The 19,113-nt window shown below is 39.4% G+C and overlaps 1 protein-coding gene across 7 annotated transcripts in view; it reads left to right on the forward strand.

Annotated features, from left to right (window-relative positions):
- Positions 1-19,113, forward strand: part of LOC122557318 (glutamate receptor 3) — a 342,247-nt gene that overhangs the window by 257,236 nt on the left and 65,898 nt on the right. For all 7 annotated transcript variants that reach the window (XR_015758634.1, XM_043704895.2, XM_043704894.2 and 4 more), the window contains exon 12: positions 15,699-15,897. Coding sequence is in view for 6 of the 7 variants with exons in the window: in XM_043704895.2 (XP_043560830.2) it covers positions 15,699-15,897 (199 nt within the window). In the remaining variant the exon portion in view is untranslated. The remainder of the gene's footprint in view (positions 1-15,698; positions 15,898-19,113) is intronic.

Genomic DNA, 19,113 nt, shown 5'->3' on the forward strand with positions numbered 1-19,113 from the left:
TTTAATCCAAACTACAACAGGCTTTTTTTTTAATGAACCAGTCTTCTCAAAGAGTCTTTATTTTAACTGAACAAATTGATTTTGAAGACTCCAGAGTAATTTGTTGGGGACATGTCAAACGAAAGGTGCTGCATATTTTTGCAAAGTGAGTATTATTGTCTTTTGAAAACATATGGTTGAGTAAAAATGATTTAGATATCACAAGTCAGGCATTGGTCTAAAATGAGCTTCATGTCAAGCAATGTCATATCTTCCACAGTCCTCCTTTCCCATTGTACATAAGACTCCCTCTGAAACAACATATATCTCCTTTTATTCCACCCTTCATACATTTTGAATAGTAATGCTATCAATTGTATTTTCAATCCCTAATTTGTAAGTTTGAAGCAAGTGGATCAATAGAATGTTCAAAAATACAATTACTTTACAAAACAACTAAGGTTTTGTTTTTACATATAGGATGTTTCAAATAACTGTTATCAACTGTGTTTTAAGGGATTGTTGCACATTTGGTTTATATCTATATGATAACTTGTTTTCTTATTTTGAAGATATTAGTTATTATTGTAGATTAACCATTTGAACAAACTGATCATCTCTAACTAATTTATTTTCTTCTCTGGTTGCAAGTTGCTGATGTTTTGTGGAAAATTATTCATACAAGACTTTTGATAAGTGTGCTGAAACTAAATTCAGATATTGGCATAATGTGCATTATAATCAGATCAACATCTATTTAGCATTTGTTATTTCAATCGTTGCTTTCATTTGATTTGCCAAATGTTTCGTGAATTGTTCTATTGTCCAACACCATGTGCTTTAAGATATGCCATTGCTGGAGTGATATTGTCTTTTGGACAGTACCTACACTGAACAATGAGGGAGAAACATGATCAGAAATGCTCGTAGAAAAGGATAAATTGACTCACCTTATGTGTCTTCGTCTCAGAAAGCCAAAAACATTATTTGACGTAATTTTATTTTAAGAAGGTTTTCTATAACTGGCTACTACAAAAATTGGCAACAGTCTTGGTCTTGAATGAAAGATGATGTCTCTCCGTCCCATCAGCAAGCCTGGTGTGTATTATCTCAAGTATGGCAGCATCTCAATATGATGCATGAAGCAACAGCTGCACAGGGTATAACAGAATAATTAAAAGCATAATTATTCTTATGGACCAGTGAAAGCCACACATCATATTACAATAATATGCATTGTGTCAGTTAGACAGTAACAAAATCATGATGCCATCAGTGCTTTGCTTTTGCTTGTGTGGACATTGATTTTGCGATGCAATTGATGGTTTATTGATAATACATGTTATGAATGAAGGAATGTTTCTTATGACCCATCATCTTCCCCGATGCTGTGCCTATAGATTTTGAGAAAATTGTGCATATCCTTAAGGGTCTTAATTAACTGAATTTAGGGATCAAATCTTAACTGGTGAAAATATGTACCCTGCAAAACAACCTAAGCACTTCAGATAGCAGAGAGCTCTGAACATAAAGCAGGATTTTAGGTATCACTAGGGTTCCAGCTCTTTTGGTGAAAACATCTTAGATCATCGCCCCTGTCCAGCACATTGCCATGCAACAATTTAATATTTGGTGTCTTAAATGGGTGATATGAGAACTCCACACCCTTGGAGAAATCCTGCCTCCAATCAAATGGATTGGGGGGTGGTGAGGTTGGTGCTGTTTGGTCCTAGGGGCCTAGGAGCAGTGGCAACCCATCGAATTCTCCATTTACTATCAGCCTGTTAAACAATGGAAGGGAGCTGGGATGCAAAGACTTTGTTCCAGTTGTACGTGTACTTTTCCTTTACCATGAACTAAAAGAAGGCAGTATAGACAACTATCATTCATAGCTAACTAAAAGACATAGCATTCTAAGGCTAATGAATCAGGTTAATTTGTCATATGTAGGACATTTTCATTTTCTTAAGAACAGATAAGTATCTCATACAATATCAGAATACAGGGGCAGCAGGGTCAGGAATGGCAATGTCATTTATATGTGGGTGATATTGTGAAAGTGGTAATATCAGCAACTTCAGTAAAAGAAAATCAGGAAAGAATTAGAGAATGAATAGCCAACTCAATGTTGCCTATTTTACATTATTATTCAATGTCAAATTACCCCGTGTTAAGATATTGCTAATTTTTCTCATTGATGTAACATTGCAAAGGCTATAGATCAAATTTTATATGAATGAAAGTTGATGATAAATGTTATTTATGCCTGACACTCAAGTGAACGTTGTGTCTGCCAATATATTGTGATAATCCAACTAAATCGTTTTGCATACAAGACCATAAGACACAGGAGTAGAAGTAGACCATTCAGGCCATTGAGACTGCTGTGCCACTCAGTGAGATCATGGCTGATCTGATAATCCTCAAGTACATTTTCTGATATCTTTCAGCATGTTCTTACAGAGACACACACACAGCTTTTCCAGAGTGCCAAACAAATGTTACCTCATGACCAAAGCACAAGTTGTCATGCAAAGTAGCAAGGGTGAATTTTCCTGGCTAATTTCTGATAGACAGGTACAGGATAACTCAAATATATTGACCCTAAAACTAACTCAATACGCCCCGAGTTAAGTGTTCCAGGCCATTAATATGATCTGATCAGATTTCCTAGCAGGCCGTTACACTGAGCAACAGATGTGAAAAGAGGACCTCACAAGGCCTCTGTTTGTGGTCTTGGTTTCTTCTCATGGGCCATCTAATTGCCATTGAAAAACAGCAGAAAGCCTCCTGTCAGAAATATGATTGGACTCTGAAAACAGATAAGCCCATTAATAAGATCTTAGATTCATGGGAGATAGTGAGGACTGCAGATGCTGGAGATCAGAGTCAAAATGCGTGGTGCTGGAAAAGTACAGCTGGTCATAGGGACAGGTTCCTTTGCCTCCTTCCATGAGATGGCTCAGATGATGTGGTATGCAACACCTGGGACTGGTTAGTGTAACTTGAGTAAGCTTCCAGGAACTCCCTTTAATTCTGGAGGGATATATGGGTGCAGCCTTAAATTCCTTTAACAGCCAGTACTTTGTGCCACTTACATCAGACACAGAAGTACACAAATGGCTGGCAAGGCGCTACCACTTTTTCATAGTAATTCTCCTCATTTGTTGAAGGCTTCTCTAGCACCCAGTCTACATGCCAACTTAGTAACCATTTCCAAATTTTATTGGAGCAGGCAAGATGCATAAAGTTACTGCATTATAAATGAGGCATGCTGCAGCGAATGCCTAAACAAATTGATCCCTGACACAAAATGCGTGTGGGAGTTTTAATTACTGTAAAATTAATGCTTCCCAAGAGGCTTCAAGGGATTCCTCATGCAAGATCAACATGTCAAGTATGTCCCAGACCTTGTTCACAATACATACACTTTCAATGGGCAACTTGTTTGTGTGGCTGGCTTATTGCTGATTCTCTGTCATTAAGGTTGAAGCTGCAGGTCTCCTGTCTCTAGCTCCCAAAGATCATATAGCACTGAAGAAGCCATTCAGACATCAGTGCCTATGGCTCACGGAGTTGCTGACACATCCATCAAAATGAGATACCTGTCTGCCCACACATTTATCAATTCCTTGAAACAGCATAATAGTCATTTTTCTTGAGTGGAGTAACTTATTTGTTTTGTAGTTGCAAATCAGGTGAAAGATTCTTTTAAAACTTCATTAAGGCTGAATTTCTGTTGAGTGTTCTCCTAATCAATGGCCATAACTTAAAGGAACTTCTAACAAATCCCTGACCAACATTTATGATTTATCTCATTTTCCTTCTGAGTGGTATGCTGGTGTGTAGATGGTATATTTGCTTTTGACTGCCCAGGTTGTTGAATTCTTAGCAATTTTGATATAAGGAGTAAGTTGATTTCCCAATAAGGAGGAGTTATCCTTGGGTGTTAACATGTCTAACTTGGAAAGACTGTGAAGTTGATGAAAAACAATATCAAGTACAGATATAAAGGTGAACATGATGATAAGTAGAGTGCAGTAAACTACACAAGTTAAAAACAAGTTAACAAATATGTTCACCTATAAGGCATTAAATTGTAGTATAAATTATCAAGGAAAGACATAGGAGGAGGTGTCATAAATTGTTTCAAGAGGCAAGTGGATGCTTTTTAGGGACAGTTGATAGATAAATGCAGTTTAACAGTGAAAAAGGTTTTTTGGGGACATATTAATATTTTCTTCATCTCAATTCTTTTGAAATTCTTCATTTTAATTCATTATTCTGTAAATAATCTAGAAAAAGTAAATTTGTTTCCTTTTTATAAAGTATATATATACTACTGTAATGCTGTATTGCATATTGTGTTATACATTGCTCAAACATTGGTGTGGGAGAAACAGGTTCAAATTTTTGGGGCATGGGCATCAGAACTGGGGAAAGAAGGAGTTTTTATGATGGGACGGGCTCTACATGAACCATCCTGGGACCAGATTCCTGGCAAATCCAAATAAGGGGACAGCTATGAAAAGGGAAATGCAGTCAATGCAGGACTGAGGGTGTTGTACGTAGATGCGCGCAGAATACAAAACAAGGGAAGTGAGCTTGTAGCACAGATTAAAATTAACAAGTATGATGCTGTGGGTATCACAGAAACATGGTTGCAAGAGGGTTGGGATTGGGAACTAAATATCCAAGGATACATGTCCTATCAAAAGGACAGGTGAAAAGGCAAAGGGGCCAGTGTTGCTTGTTAGTAAGAAATGAAATTGGTATCCAGAATTGATACAGAGTCAGAAAGCATAGAATCTGTGTGAGTACAATTGAGGAACCACAAAAGAAAAAAGATCCTGATGGGAGTTATGTACAGACCTGCAAGCAGTAGTCAGGATGTGGGGAAAAAAATAAATCTGGAGATAGAAAAGGTATGTAAGAGAGGCACGATTACAATAATCAAGGGGGACTTCAACGTGCAGGTAGACTGGGAAAATCAGGTTGATAGCAGATCTCAAGAAAAGGAATTTACAGAATGTCTACATGATGGTTCCTTTGGAGCAGCTTGTGGCAGAGCCCACTAGGGCACAGGCAATCTGGATTTGCTGATGTGTAATGAGACAGACTTGATTAGGGAGCTTAAGGTGAAGGAACCCTTAGAGGCCAGTGACTACAAATGCCTCGAAATAACAACGCCTTGAAAGCTAATTTAGATACATAGAGAAGCTTTCAGAATACACTGTATTCTGGCATCCACATAAAACTGGATGTAATAGAAAGTTATGATTCTTTGATTACAAACTCTAGAATCCAAAGAAGAAGCCAAAACAGAGGTGTTTCATGATAAATGTTTGCTCTTTTCTGAACTATACTTTTCACACTGATTCATTGAAATGTTGATTAATATTATTATAGATTTTGGATAACACTTCACTTTGTTTAAAACTAGCAGTAAACAGAATTTTTGTGTAAATTAAGACTAATTTTAAGACTAATTATAAAATTAGATGAGAGATTATTTCCTTGGGTGTGTGTCTTGTGCTGAAGCCCAGAACAAAACACCAAGAAAAGAATCAAAGGTGCCCCCATGGACTGTAGAGTAAGAAAAACAGTTTATTAACCATGTTTTTTTATATATATATAAACTAACTCATTATCATTTCATCACATGCTTGCATTGAAAATTTTTCTCAAGGTATGCATTTACTTTATTTTTATCTATTCAGTCATCTCGTACATTTTTACACAATTGTTCTGTCATTTTTTAAATGCAAAATTAGCTCATTGCATTGACAAAAGTGTCATCATCCAGGCATTACTATTTATTTCTCAATAATGTCTACATTCTTTCATTTGAAGATTATCTGAATGCCATAATATATTCAGTTAGCTCATTCAGTGAGGCAACACTTCCCATCAAGAGTCTCATTATTGTTAGGGCAGAGCAAAGGCTTGTTTCATGATAAAATATATCTTATGGAAATCTAGCTTTTATTGCTTTGCTTGTTGGTATATAGACTTCCTAAATCTAGCTAAAATGTGTGATAATGTACAAGGATTGCTAACCTATCTGAGATTCAAATGTGGTTTAGAAGTAAACACTATTACTCAATCATATCTCTTTGAGCCACAGATTCAGCTTGACTTGAACATCCCAAGTTTGTTCCCTATGGGCATTGTTGAACATAATAGTAACAGGGCTATCTTACTGAATTAGTAAAGCAGAGGCTTGGAATGCAGATCTGGCAACAACGAACTGGGGAATTTGAATTCAGATCATTGAATAAATCTGGAGTAAAAAGTTATTATTGCTACTGGTGAATAAGAAACTATGTATTGTAATTAAAAATCCATCTCTAAGGCTGTTAGGTGACACCAGATCAGCAACAATATATGTATCTCTTACCTTTGAAATGTTCTAGCCAGCTCCTCAGTTATGTCAAACCCTCTACCTAATCAGAATAAAGTCAGACTGACCACTTGACATCAATCTATGGACCAGATAGTACAAAGATACATGCAGCTGTATCAACTCGCACTCACTTAACAGCTGGGAGCATAAGCAAAAGTAGGCAGAGCTACCCCACAAAATGGTCAAGGGAAAGTATGACATTATCATACTCATTGGATCAGCCCGTTCAGGCAATATCCCCAACACCTTCCCTGAATAACCATCAGGAGCTATTAGGGTCACAGCGGTATGCCGCAAGGAGGAACTAATCATGGGAATTATCAATATTAACTCAGAACCCCATGAATTATCATGGCATTAGACCTAAAATAGGCAAGAAAGCTACTTTGTTGCAGCTGGTGAGTCAAGTCCTGATTAGATTAGATTCCCTACAGTGTGGAAACAGGCCCTTCAGCCTAAGAAGTCCACACCCACTCTCCGAAGAGCAACCCACTCCCCTACATTTACCCCTGACTAATAAACCTAACACTACAGGCAATTTAGCATGGCCCAATCAACTAACTTGCAAATCTTTGGACTGTGGGAGGAAACCAGAGCACCCAGAGGAAACCCACGCAGACAAGGGGGAGAATGTGCAAACTCCACACAGATAGTTGCCTGAGGTGGGAATTGAACCATGGTCCCTGTGAGGCAGCAGTGCTAACCACTGAGCCACCATCCTCTTCAAGTTCCCTAGCACTTGGAAGAAGGACTGGGCATAGCAAGAACACAGAATAACTTCTAGGTAGAGGTCTACAAAATTTATCACCAAGGATGGCTAGTTAGCACCACAACTGACTGAGCTACTGAAGATCCTGAAGAGCAAAGCTGGAGAGACTTCTGCAGATGCAAGAGATTCAATACAAGAAGAAAAAATACTTGACCTCATTATCACCAGCATACTCAAAAGTGGGAGTTTACAGGATGCAATAAGTCTCAAAAGAATGACACCACAATCTGTAACTTTGTGGCCCGACGTGTTCCTCACTCTACTGTTATCAAGTCAGGAGATTAAACCCTGTTCAAGAGGAGTGTAGACAGTCATACCAGAAATAACATCAGATATGCCTAAGGATGTGTAACCAGTTGTTGAAGCTACTACACAGGATTATATCCCTGTTAAATACCAAAGCAGTTCATGTTACTAGATCATTGTTCCAGGCTTCTGGATTACTAGTGCAATAATATAACCACTATTGACATTGAAGTGATCCTGCAAGCAACAGAGAAGTTTAAAGCTGTAAATTGTGCCTCATCATTTTATAAATGATGGTGGTCAATTAAACAACTAAATGGAGGAGGAAGCTGCAAGAGCATCCCTATCCTCAACAATTGCAACGAGAAGCTTTCAAGTGCAAAGGAAAAGACAGAAAAATTTGCAACATTGTGCATGCAGCATGTTCATTTCAACTTTTCAGCAACCAGCTAGCACTAGCCAAAAACTTATTTGGCTAGATGCAAAACAAAAAGAATTGATGTGTGTGGATATTACCACAAAATGCTAGCCTGTGGTGCTTAACACCAACATCTGTTTCTTAAAGGGGATGTTCATTGTGCCTAAAACCAATGACACTGACACAAGGACATGCAAACATATGAATTAGGAACAGGGTCAGCCATTTGACCCCTTCGCCTGCTCTGCCATTCAATATGATCATGACTTACTCTACCTCCCCTTGATTACCTTGCACTTGCTTGCTTATTAAGAATCTTTGTACCTCTGCCTTAAAAATATTTAAGAACTCTGGAACAAGTGGTCACTGCTTCAAAATAAGGAGTCATCCATTTACATTTTAAAAAATTCTCACAGAAGGATTTGAGTCTTTGGAATTCTTCTACAAAAGTTGATGTAAACAGAGTCCTTGAATATTTCTCATAAGAGGAAGCATCCTGACCTGGGAGAAATTGACGGATAGCAGAACATGGAAAAGAATGAGATCAAAGTTTCCAAATGCTGCAAAAGTGATGGTGGTGGGGAGAATTGGTAAGGTAAAACGACATCTTGTATCTGCAGGAGACCTTCCAGACATACACTCAGCTATAATTAGTACAAGATGATGAAGGGGTTTTGCCCAAAATATTGATTTTCCTGCTCCTCAGATGCTGCCTGACCTGCTGTGCTTTTCCAGCACCACCCTCATCTTGACTCTAATCTCCAGCATCTGCAGTACCCACTTCCGCCTATAATTAGTATGAGCCCAAAGAATCCAAATGCAGTGCTGCAAGAAACTCAATAATCTCACAAATGGTCATGATTGTCAAATGAGGCTTCCAATATAAGTTCCTAACAGTTGCATAAGTGTACACTCACTGTTCAATTTATTACTGCCCCATCACCTGTACTAAGAATGTCATCAATCAGTTTTCTTGTCTGAGATTTGTACACTCTTCATATTACTCAAAGCTGTTGCATGTCTCACAGCTTGCACACACACTGCCAGCTACTCAATATCACCCAAATAAATTTCATGATATTCACTCATGTTAATTTTACATGGATTTTTAATTCTATTCGTGTGGTGAGCACTATTTAGAGATTCACTTGCACGTGTGTATAGGAACAGACTGCAACTGTGATTGTTGGATTAAAGGTGCATAATATCTCTGTAAACAAACGCTTGAGTTGTATGAAGATTAAGCTCCCATTCTATCTTTTGCTGCCTGTTTATATGGAGATGTAACAACTAACACACTTCCCTCTTGATTAGATTAGATTTCCTACAGTGTAGAAACAGACCATTTGGCCCAATGTAAATCATCTTTCATGTAAATCAAAGTGAGCACAACTAAAGGCAGCAGGAGCTGAATAGGAGAAAAGCCAGGGGCAAGATTATATGCACATGCATGTCCTAACACCCATTGTAGAGACAGCTTTTATGAGGATATCATTTGGTGAGACAGAGCCCATGTCCAGAGGTGGGGCTGAATCCATCAGGGTGATGGTATCCTCATAGTTAATCCCACCTTCTAAATTCCCATTTATTCCTCATCCCATATTCTCCTGATCTATAAACTGCAAATGGTGTAACCATGGATCTTGTGCCTATTCACCCTTCCCAATCCCTAACTTGCTTACCTGCTACCTCAAGTTGTCTCGCATCTCAGCGTCGAAAAGTGTGGCGCTGGAAAAGCACAGCAGGTTAGGCAGCATCCGTGGAGCAGGAGAGTCGATGTTTCGGGCATAAGCCCTTCGTCAGAAATGCTCAGCACCACAACATACGTTTTTTCTAGTAGCTTTTCAGATATTTAAGATGTGCAGAGTGCAGAGGAACAACATAAAGAAAGCAATGATGAAAATGCACTGTCACTCAATTTCACTCATGCAGCCATCAGCTCAGATATTAACAATTGATATAATTCACTAAGGCTCTTCCAACAGCACTTTTGAAATCCACAGTCTCTACCACCCAGGACATAGACAGTGCCATGTAAACTATACACCATCCTGTCATAAACCATATCATCATACTTTCACTGTCACTGCAGGAAAATGCTAGAACTACCTTCCTAACAGAATTGTGGGTGCACCTACACAACGTAGACTACAGTAGTTGAAGAAGGCAGTTCAACACAATTATGGGAAGCTGATGGTGTAATGATAATGCCATTGCATGAGTCATCCACAGGTCCTTTCCATGGACAAGGGTTCAACTACCACTACGAATATCATTCTGAGTTATCATTTGAAATAGCATAGCAAACCACCAACTTCAAGGGCAATTAGGGGTGGGCAATGCTCACAACCCATGAAAGATTTTTATTTAAATTTGGGAGGGTAACAAGTGCATAGTTTAGAGGACAGCATTAAAGTTGGATCTGCTTACCCTTGTGGGTGAGTCCAGAAGTAAGGACACTTCTTTGTTATGTGGTCAAAGATGAAGAAAATGCTTTTCACTCAAGACCCTGCACAACTTTGGAACTCTCTGTCCCAGGAGGAGGTGGAGGTGAGGTCATTGAACACTTTAAGGCACAGGTGGATTCTAGTTAAACAGAGAATCAAATATCATTTGAGGTAAATGGGTATGTGGAAACTGGAGCACAAACAGATCAGCCACAATCTTATTGAATGAATGAAGTAGGCTTGAAGGGCTGAATAGGTTACCTATGCCCATAATTTGTACATTCACAGGAACCAGCTTACTGGTTAGTAAGGTCACTCATGTACTCTGTTACATGGGAGTCCAGTGCACGTGGCTTTGTAAAAAAATGGAACCCATGTTTTCCAACGTGATTAACTCGATGTGAACACTGAACCCAGTCATGATGCAGTATTTGGTGATCAATATTGCAGCTTTCATTGCAGCACAAGCTGAAGCCATCATTGTTGTTGATTATTTTGGAGTTTGCGGAGTGTCTCAACTGTCCTTCACTTGAGGTGCCACCCCAGGGGCATAACAGAGATTCCATGGAATGCAAACTGGCTGACCTCTACCAGGAGGATGAACAGCAAGAGAATACTACTGCTGATGTATATCAATATCCTGAAGCTGACCGTTAAATTAAACCAGCCACTGTGGCTCCAAGGGCATGCCAGATGCTGGGAATTCTGCAGTGAGGAACTCACCCCATGATTCCCCAAAACCTGTCAACTATCCACAAGTGTGACTGAATGCTCTCCGCTTGCCTGGATGAGTGTAGCTCCAACTACACTCAAAGCTCTCACATCAAACATGAATGAGAAGCCCACCTGTTTAGCACCTCATCTACCACCTTCAACATTAAAAAGCACACAACATCAGGTTACAGTACAACAGATTTATTTGAAAGCACTCGCTTTTGGAGTGCTGCTCCATCATCAGGTGGTTGTGAGTACTCCACAGCCACCTGATGAAGGAGCAGCACTCAAAAAGCTAGTGCTTTCAAATAAATCTGTTGTACTGTAACCTGATGTTGTGTGATTTTTTTTAACTTTGTACATCCCAGTCCAACACCAGCACCTCCAAATCATGACCTTCAATATTAATTTCCTCCTCCACTACCAACACACGGTGTATCATATCCACCGTCTAAACCTGCATACTTCACCAGCTGCAATAACAAGGGCAGTGTATGCAGAGCATCACCACCATCAATAAGTTTTTCTCCAAAGGGCAGACCATCCTGATTTGAAACTATATTGCCATTCTTTCACCGATGCTCAGTCAAAATCCCTGGAATCCATTCCTTAACAGGGCTGTTGTTGTACCTATCCCACGTGAACTGCTGCTCTTCAAAAAAAGCAACTACTCACCACCTCATCAAGTACAGTTAGGGATGAGTGAGAAATGCTGGCCATGCCAATAAAGCTCACAACCCATAAAAGAATAAATTAAAAATGGAACTAGCCCAGACACTGTTAATATAAGTGATATGAAAAACATGATCTTCCAACCAGCTCTGCTACTTTTCTTGTTGCCTGAGAGCCCAAACAGCTGCTTCTGCTGCTGACATTGTAGAGAATGCAACCAACCTTTCCAGACCCCAGAGTGCTCAAAGTTATCCTCCAAAGCGATCAGCAGTCTCCCTTCATGTACAGTGCAGCCTTCCCCTCGCCATGCTGGATAGCCCTCCCTGGAATCACGAGGTCAAGCAAAAATACACCAGAAGACAAGCATGAAGAGAGTTGAACAGTGGTGATTAGTTGACTTTTGCATGCACTATTAAATGGTTTGACTTGTAAACTTGGCTCAGAATACTCAATCTGTTGTCATTTTTGCTTTTGCTTTGTATCAAGTAGACTCTGATGCTGGGGTTACAGAGGAAAGGCAATATCTTGGACTTTTGGTGAATGGGGAATTGAGCTTACAATTACTGGTCTCAATCAATTCTTGGGTAAGTTCATCATGAATACAGTATCTGGAAGGAAGTGTCAGTTTGCCTCCTTTCCTCTTCTATCTTTTTCTCCCCCTCTCACTCACATTCCTTCTCTTCAGCTATATCCATACAGTTGATGACAAGATCTGCCCTCTCACAATGGTGAGCTTTGTGCTACATGCATCAGACCATGATCAATTTTACAAATATTCCAGGGATCCTTCAGAGAGATCCAGGCAGTGGACATATTATTTCAACATATTAGTGGGCTACACTATTAAACTTTGCATGGCTGCCTGGTTTTTAAGATACACATGCTGCGTGTGTGTATAGTTGGCATACTGGAGCTATCAGCCTTGTGGACTGCGGATAGCTTTGTCACCCAGCAGTCACTTTTTATTTGCTGTGGTTGCTCAAATATAGCTGGCACAGTGGATTCTGGCAGAGGAAGGCATGACGACTGCTGCCAAGGTACCAGATGTTGACCTGCGTGATGTATTGTTCACACACTAGCTAGACTTTGAGGGACTGGAATCTCTTTCAATTCCAGTATAGAACAGAATTGTTCATGGTCTCAAATCAATGTGCAATTGATAGCATCCTAGCCCATGGGGAAATCTCTATTGCTAATAAAGTTACTTGTTCACTTTGCCTACTACATTCTGAATGATGTATGGTTAGTTCTCATTGAGTAAAGTCTTGGTGACCTCTCAGATAAACACTGGATAGCAAACTATGAGATGTTGCTAATCTTTCCAGTTCCAGTCTCAAAGGAGCCAGATACACAAAACTACATTGCCACTTTAGCCTTCACAGTCATTGAAATATGTGGACTATGCCCAGCTCTGAGGTTGGAACTATGGCTATAACATGCAGCAGATTTCAGTAAGGATATCCCAGCTGAAGAGAAAAAGTCTTATATATTCCTTTTTTGCTAAGTTTCAAGTAAATTCAGCCTCTATTGTCTGGTGCCCCCTATCTCCTACTGAAACGCCTTCACTTCACTTCTCTGTCTGCTTCCAACAGCTTATCCTGCTTTGTGGACCATCTGTTCGTTCTCTGAGCCATGTTGTACTCCAAAGAAAATATATTTAATGGACTCATACCAGGAACCAATTAGTTTGCGCAGAAACATTGTTGTTAGCAGAGGCTACTTCAGCACTTTTACACCACTATCTGTAGAGTGCTAAAACTTGAAAGGACAACGGAAAACCACAAACTTGGAGAATCAAAGAAACAGCTAGAAGACATCAGCAACTACCAATCATTAATTAGATGAAGGCCCCTCATTGCTGCTGAAAATGTGTTCACTGTGCCAGGATCAGAAATACTGTTAGCTGGAGTGCAGAGCTCCAAAGTGGTGCCAAATCAGAATTATATGTTGATTTATGTCATCGTCTGCCTGCTCTACTGACTTCAGGCAACCATTTACTGAGTCATTAATGCCCACACTGATATGATATCCAGAGTACATTTCCCCAATCAAAAGTGCAAGCAAAGTGTGCATGATACGACTATATGACTATGAAGCTCTGAGCATATTCCTCGCAGCCAAACAAGGGTGGAAACTGTCTTCAATTCTTTTTACCTTCAGATGTGAAAAAGTGCCTGATCAAACTCAAAACTCTATTTCTCTTTCTACAGATGCTACCAGATCTGCTGGGTTTCTCCAGCACTTTGGTTTTATTTCCCATTTCTTATCTACTAAGGATCTTCATTCTTGATAGACCTTCTTCCACAAACAATTAGTTACCAATCCTAAACTAACAGGATACAAATATTTACTCTACCCGTTCTTATTATTATTTTCTTCTGCACAACATTCTTTTCAGAGTTCAGCTGTATTCTTCTTTAGCCCTTTTTTATTGTAATCCCCAGCTTAACCATTTATTTGACCCTGAAATGCTAAACACTTGACTGGAAACTAATCAATAATCCTTTCTAACCTTCAAATTTACATCCATCAGTATTTTCTTTTGCATTTAATTTTTATTAAGCATATACATTAAATTAAATATCTGCACTCTGAATTGAAACTCAGCTCCTGTCAACATCTTTTTTGCTAACTGCGAATAAATGGGGAGCAAACCTTCTTTAACATTTGGAAATTGATTATTCAGCCAGCCTGTTACTTTTCCAAACAGTTATTCAATAAGTACTCTTCACTTTTCCCTCGAGTCCTGCACAACAGGTGACAGAAATAATTTTCATTTGAACATTTTGCAAAATGCATTGATTATTTGGAATATGTAATTAAAATAAACCATAAGAAAGCATACTTACCTTTACCAGCTGAGGCATAGAGTTTAAGAACAGGGAGGCTACGTTTGAACTGTGTAAAATATTGGTTAGTGTACAGCTGGAGTATTGTGTGCGGTTCTAGAATCCACGTATTAGTAGGGATGTGATTACACTGGAGAGGGTGCAGACGAGAGTTGCCTCAACTGGAGAGTTTCAGTCATGAAGAGAGATCGGACTGACTGGGGTTATTTTCCTTAGAGAAGACTGAGAGGCATGAAATTATGAGAGGCATAGATAGTGTAGACATGAAGAAACATTTCCAGTTAATGAAAGGAACCGGGACATAGATTTAAGTTAAGGGACAGAAGGGGTGATGGGAATCTAAAACTCACTGCCTGCAAGAATGCAAGAGGCAGAAATCCTCATGAAATTTAAGAAATGTGAATAAGATATGTTTGGAAGGATATAGGCCAAGTGCAGGCAGATGGAATTAGTTTAGTTTGAGATTATGGTCGGCATGGACTGATTGAACTGAAAAGTCTATTTCCATGCTGTATGACACAATGATTCTATAATTATTTAGATGTGCATTTGCAATGTCAAGGCATACAAGGGTTTAGGCCAAATGCTGGAAAATGGAATTAGATTAATTAGGTGGTTGTTTTTGACTGGAGCCGACACAATTTGTCTAAGGGCCCTTTTCTGTGTTGTTGATCTTTGTGATCCCATCTCACAGTTTTCTATTGTTCAATAGTTTTACCAGACTGTCGATATTTGTCAGTATTTAGTAAAGAAAAATAAATTGGTTGTATAGTCATACGTTAATTTATGTCTCCAAATTAGAGTGTTGCCATGCTGTGATGTTCACTGTGTAAAGGTTTGACCACATCTTCAATGTTATGTTCCTCCCTTTATTTCCAACAGTTGAGTTGAATTTCAGTCAGGTTCTTTGCAATATCCCTTCAACCCCATGTTATCATCTGCTGCAATGAAAAGAGACAGTAGTAATATCTTAAGAATAATATATTTATTGCCAACATTAAGAAATGTGAACTTTGAACAGGCTCAATGAAGTTGCATAAATGTGTTAAGAGATTCATTAACTTCCAAGTGAGTCTAAAGTTTTTTTGTTTTTATTGCTCTAATTGCCATAAATAAATGGTTACATACATTACATTCAATCTCAATTACTTTGCCTTCTAAAATGAATATGACCACAGACCTTTCATTTTATGTTTAGATCCCTCTCTGGACGAATTGTTGGAGGCGTCTGGTGGTTCTTCACTTTGATTATAATCTCATCATACACTGCCAACCTTGCTGCTTTTCTCACAGTGGAGAGAATGGTTTCTCCAATAGAAAGTGCAGAGGATCTTGCAAAACAAACGGAAATTGCCTATGGAACATTGGATTCAGGTTCTACCAAAGAATTTTTTCGAGTAAGTGCATTTCTTAGATGTTTTCAATTGTCACTGCCATCTGTAGTGTAATTTTCTTATATAAAGGAATAATTGTTTTGTGTAATGAGGTATCCAGCTGTTAATCTGTTGGGAAGATACAATGATCTCACTTTGATGAAAGCAAAATTTGGGTCAATTTTATATAATGCTGCCAATTTGTTACCTTTCTCAAAAATCTGCTAAGGTTAAGTACAATCAATAATGTAGTTTACAGTTTGGAATTCCTGTCACACTGAGTGGCTGATTCTAAGAAACAGTTCGCTTTGTAAATAAGATGGTTTTACAAGAAAGCACCAGCTCTGAACATCTAGCTTTGACAGTGCTGTTTTCACACACCCTCGATGTCGTGTTTGAAGTTTAGTAGAACAGCTCAGAGTTCATAGATTCTCTTTTTTTAGATGAATAGAATATGTAAAAGCAATATTGATGTAAAAGTAAGAACAAACTTGCCTTTCCTTCAGATGAGATGACAGCTGATGAAAGATTTTAATTTTCCTGCAGCATTATATCAACAGCATTAACAGATATAATAAAAGCAAAATCTGGATTATATCAACAATCTTTATTAATAGCACTGCCTCAATGTACTGGACAGAATGTGAGCAGACTTTCCTCTGCTTTCACTTTGATCTGAGTTGTCAGGTCTGGTGCTAGCTTGCCATTTGATTTTTGAGGTAATAAGTTGTATGGTAAATAACAACATGTTATTTCAGGAATTTCAGTGTAGTATCGTGCAATTGAGGATGCTGAATGGCTACTCATTTTATGCTAATCTACCTGGAATACTTCCCAAATTCCAAAATAATGGCTCTGAGGCTACTGAATGGCTTCAGCATGTATAATGTTTCTCTGACATGCTGATTCTTCTGACATGCTGATATCTCGGTTAAACAACTACTTAATAGTCCAAGCATTTTTCCAACTTTTGTATCACAGTTTCTCAGTTTTTGGGTTTTCATCACCCAGTGAAGATGAGTATTGGGTTATAAAACATCAAAATTAGGCATTTTTTGCTAGTAAAACAGTTTTCATTGCCTTCTTGATGCCTCCATAAGTTTTTATGTGGCCTTTTGGTACTCAGAGTGTGGGTGCATGTCTGGAATGAGCTGCTGGAGAAGGTGGTGGAAGCTGATATAATTACAACATTTTAAAGGTATCTGGATCAGTATATGAATAGAAAGGGATTAGAGGGATAAGGAGCTAAAAGCCGGCAAATGGGACTAGATTAATTTAGGAGATCTGGCCAGCATGGTCCAGTTGGAACAAAGGGTCTGTTTTCATGCTATACATCTCTATAACTCTAGCTTGGGAAGTCAGTAGGTACAAGATAAAAACAGACAAGTGCCTTTTCCAAAGTCAGGATCTCCATTGTGAGGATCACAGGAGCATTCTAAAGATTTTCATCTACAGGGACTTAGATAGTGCCCAATGGTGAAAATGGGAATTACTGATAGAACATTTAGATTTCCCACTTTAACTCTATATTTGTAGTCTCCAAAGGTTTCTGTCCATTTCACAGCTGTAATAATGCAAACATTGAAAGTTTAACTATTATTACAACCTCCAAATCTGGGCCAACGAGTTTGAGAAGGCAAAGCATTTTAGTGTTATTGGCAACTGAAAACAGACAGTCATTGCTCCAAGAAGCAATGTTCCTGGGAGTACTGCATTATTTGAGGATTCTGACCTTGTAAGGCAGGTTTTCAAAAATAGATTGCTGTCTGAACTGAACAGAAGTACTTACAAATAACTTGTATTTGCGCAAAATATCCTGCAAGATCTGTCAAGCAGTCCACTTGCCAGATTTATACATTACGAATGAACAGTTATCTGCACTGCAATCTTGTGGAACACTTGACAGTTTCTGTGTCATCTACAGAAGTGGCACAGGTCTAATTGGAAGCATCTCTCAATCATGTTAAATGCAAGAGACAGACAAAATTTCAGCCAAGAAGTTGTAAGGAATACTGATGTTGGGGTAGGATGAAAAGGACAGATGAAACTACTTATTTAAAGCAAGTTGTTAGTGTTATTATATAATTCATGGTGCTCGATATTAAAATTGCTTTCTTATCCAGCATATCAGACATAAAAGGCCAGACTTTCATTCCTAGGACAAGTAGGTTAAGTTAGGAAATGACCCACCCACACCTTGGGGACAAGTGCCCCAAAAGTGGGTTCTTTGTTTCAAGGTTATGGGTGCAGATTGGGATCAGGCCTGCTGCCCAGGATACCAATTGAAGGAAACCTCCTTGGCCAAGGCAGACTATTTAAAAGACCCATCATGGTTCTCTGGGACTTCATCCCAGTTGTTTTGTTAATTATTCAGCCCCTGACCCTCATCTCTCACACCCCATCACACCCCATACCATTGATGCACCAGCCCGACATGCCCATATCTCCTTGTAATCCCAATGCTCATTCCCTATTCTAAACAATGGTCCCTTACAGCCTTCAGGAGAACTCGACAATGAGCAATACCCCATAGTAGTCAAACTTTACACACCCTCTGTGTAAACTCAGACAGTATCCATTATGCACTGACCTAAGGAGTTTAGATCAGTGTGGTGCTGGAAAAACACAGCAGATCAGGCAGCATCCGAGGAGCAGGAAAATTGACGTTTCGGGCAAAAGCCCTTCATCAGGAATAAATGGAGGGGTGGGGTGCCTGGGAAGAAGGTTGCAAAGAGTACAATAGGTGAATGGGGGTGGGGATGGAGGTGATAGGTCAGAGAAGAGGGTGGAGCAGATAGGTGGGAAGGGAGATTGGCAGGTAGGACAGGCTATGAGGTCAGTGCTGAGCTGGAAGGTTGGAACTGAGGTAAGGTGGGGGGAGGGGAAATGAGGAAACTGGTGAAATAGCGAGTCTGTTTCAGTACATGGTTGAAGAGCTTCAGGGCAGAGGAGGTGACCTGGGGGTTGTAGAGAGAGAGAGGAGGAGAACCTATTCAAGGTAACCTTCCAGAACAGCACTGTCCTCATGACCTGCCCATCTCCCTTCCCACCTATCCGCTCTACCCTCCTCTCTGACCTATCACCTCCATCCCCACCTCCATCCACCTATTGTACTCTTTGCCACCTTCTCCCCAGACCCACCCCCTCTATTTATCTCTTCACCCTGGAGGCTTCCTGCCTCTATTCCTGATGAAGGGCTTTTGCCCTAAACATCGATTTTCCTGCTCCTCAGATGCTGCC

The sequence above is a fragment of the Chiloscyllium plagiosum genome, unplaced genomic scaffold (assembly GCF_037043375.1).
Source record: "Chiloscyllium plagiosum isolate Xiang-an unplaced genomic scaffold, Cpla_swu_hap1 HiC_scaffold_11, whole genome shotgun sequence".
Taxonomy (NCBI): domain Eukaryota; kingdom Metazoa; phylum Chordata; class Chondrichthyes; order Orectolobiformes; family Hemiscylliidae; genus Chiloscyllium; species Chiloscyllium plagiosum.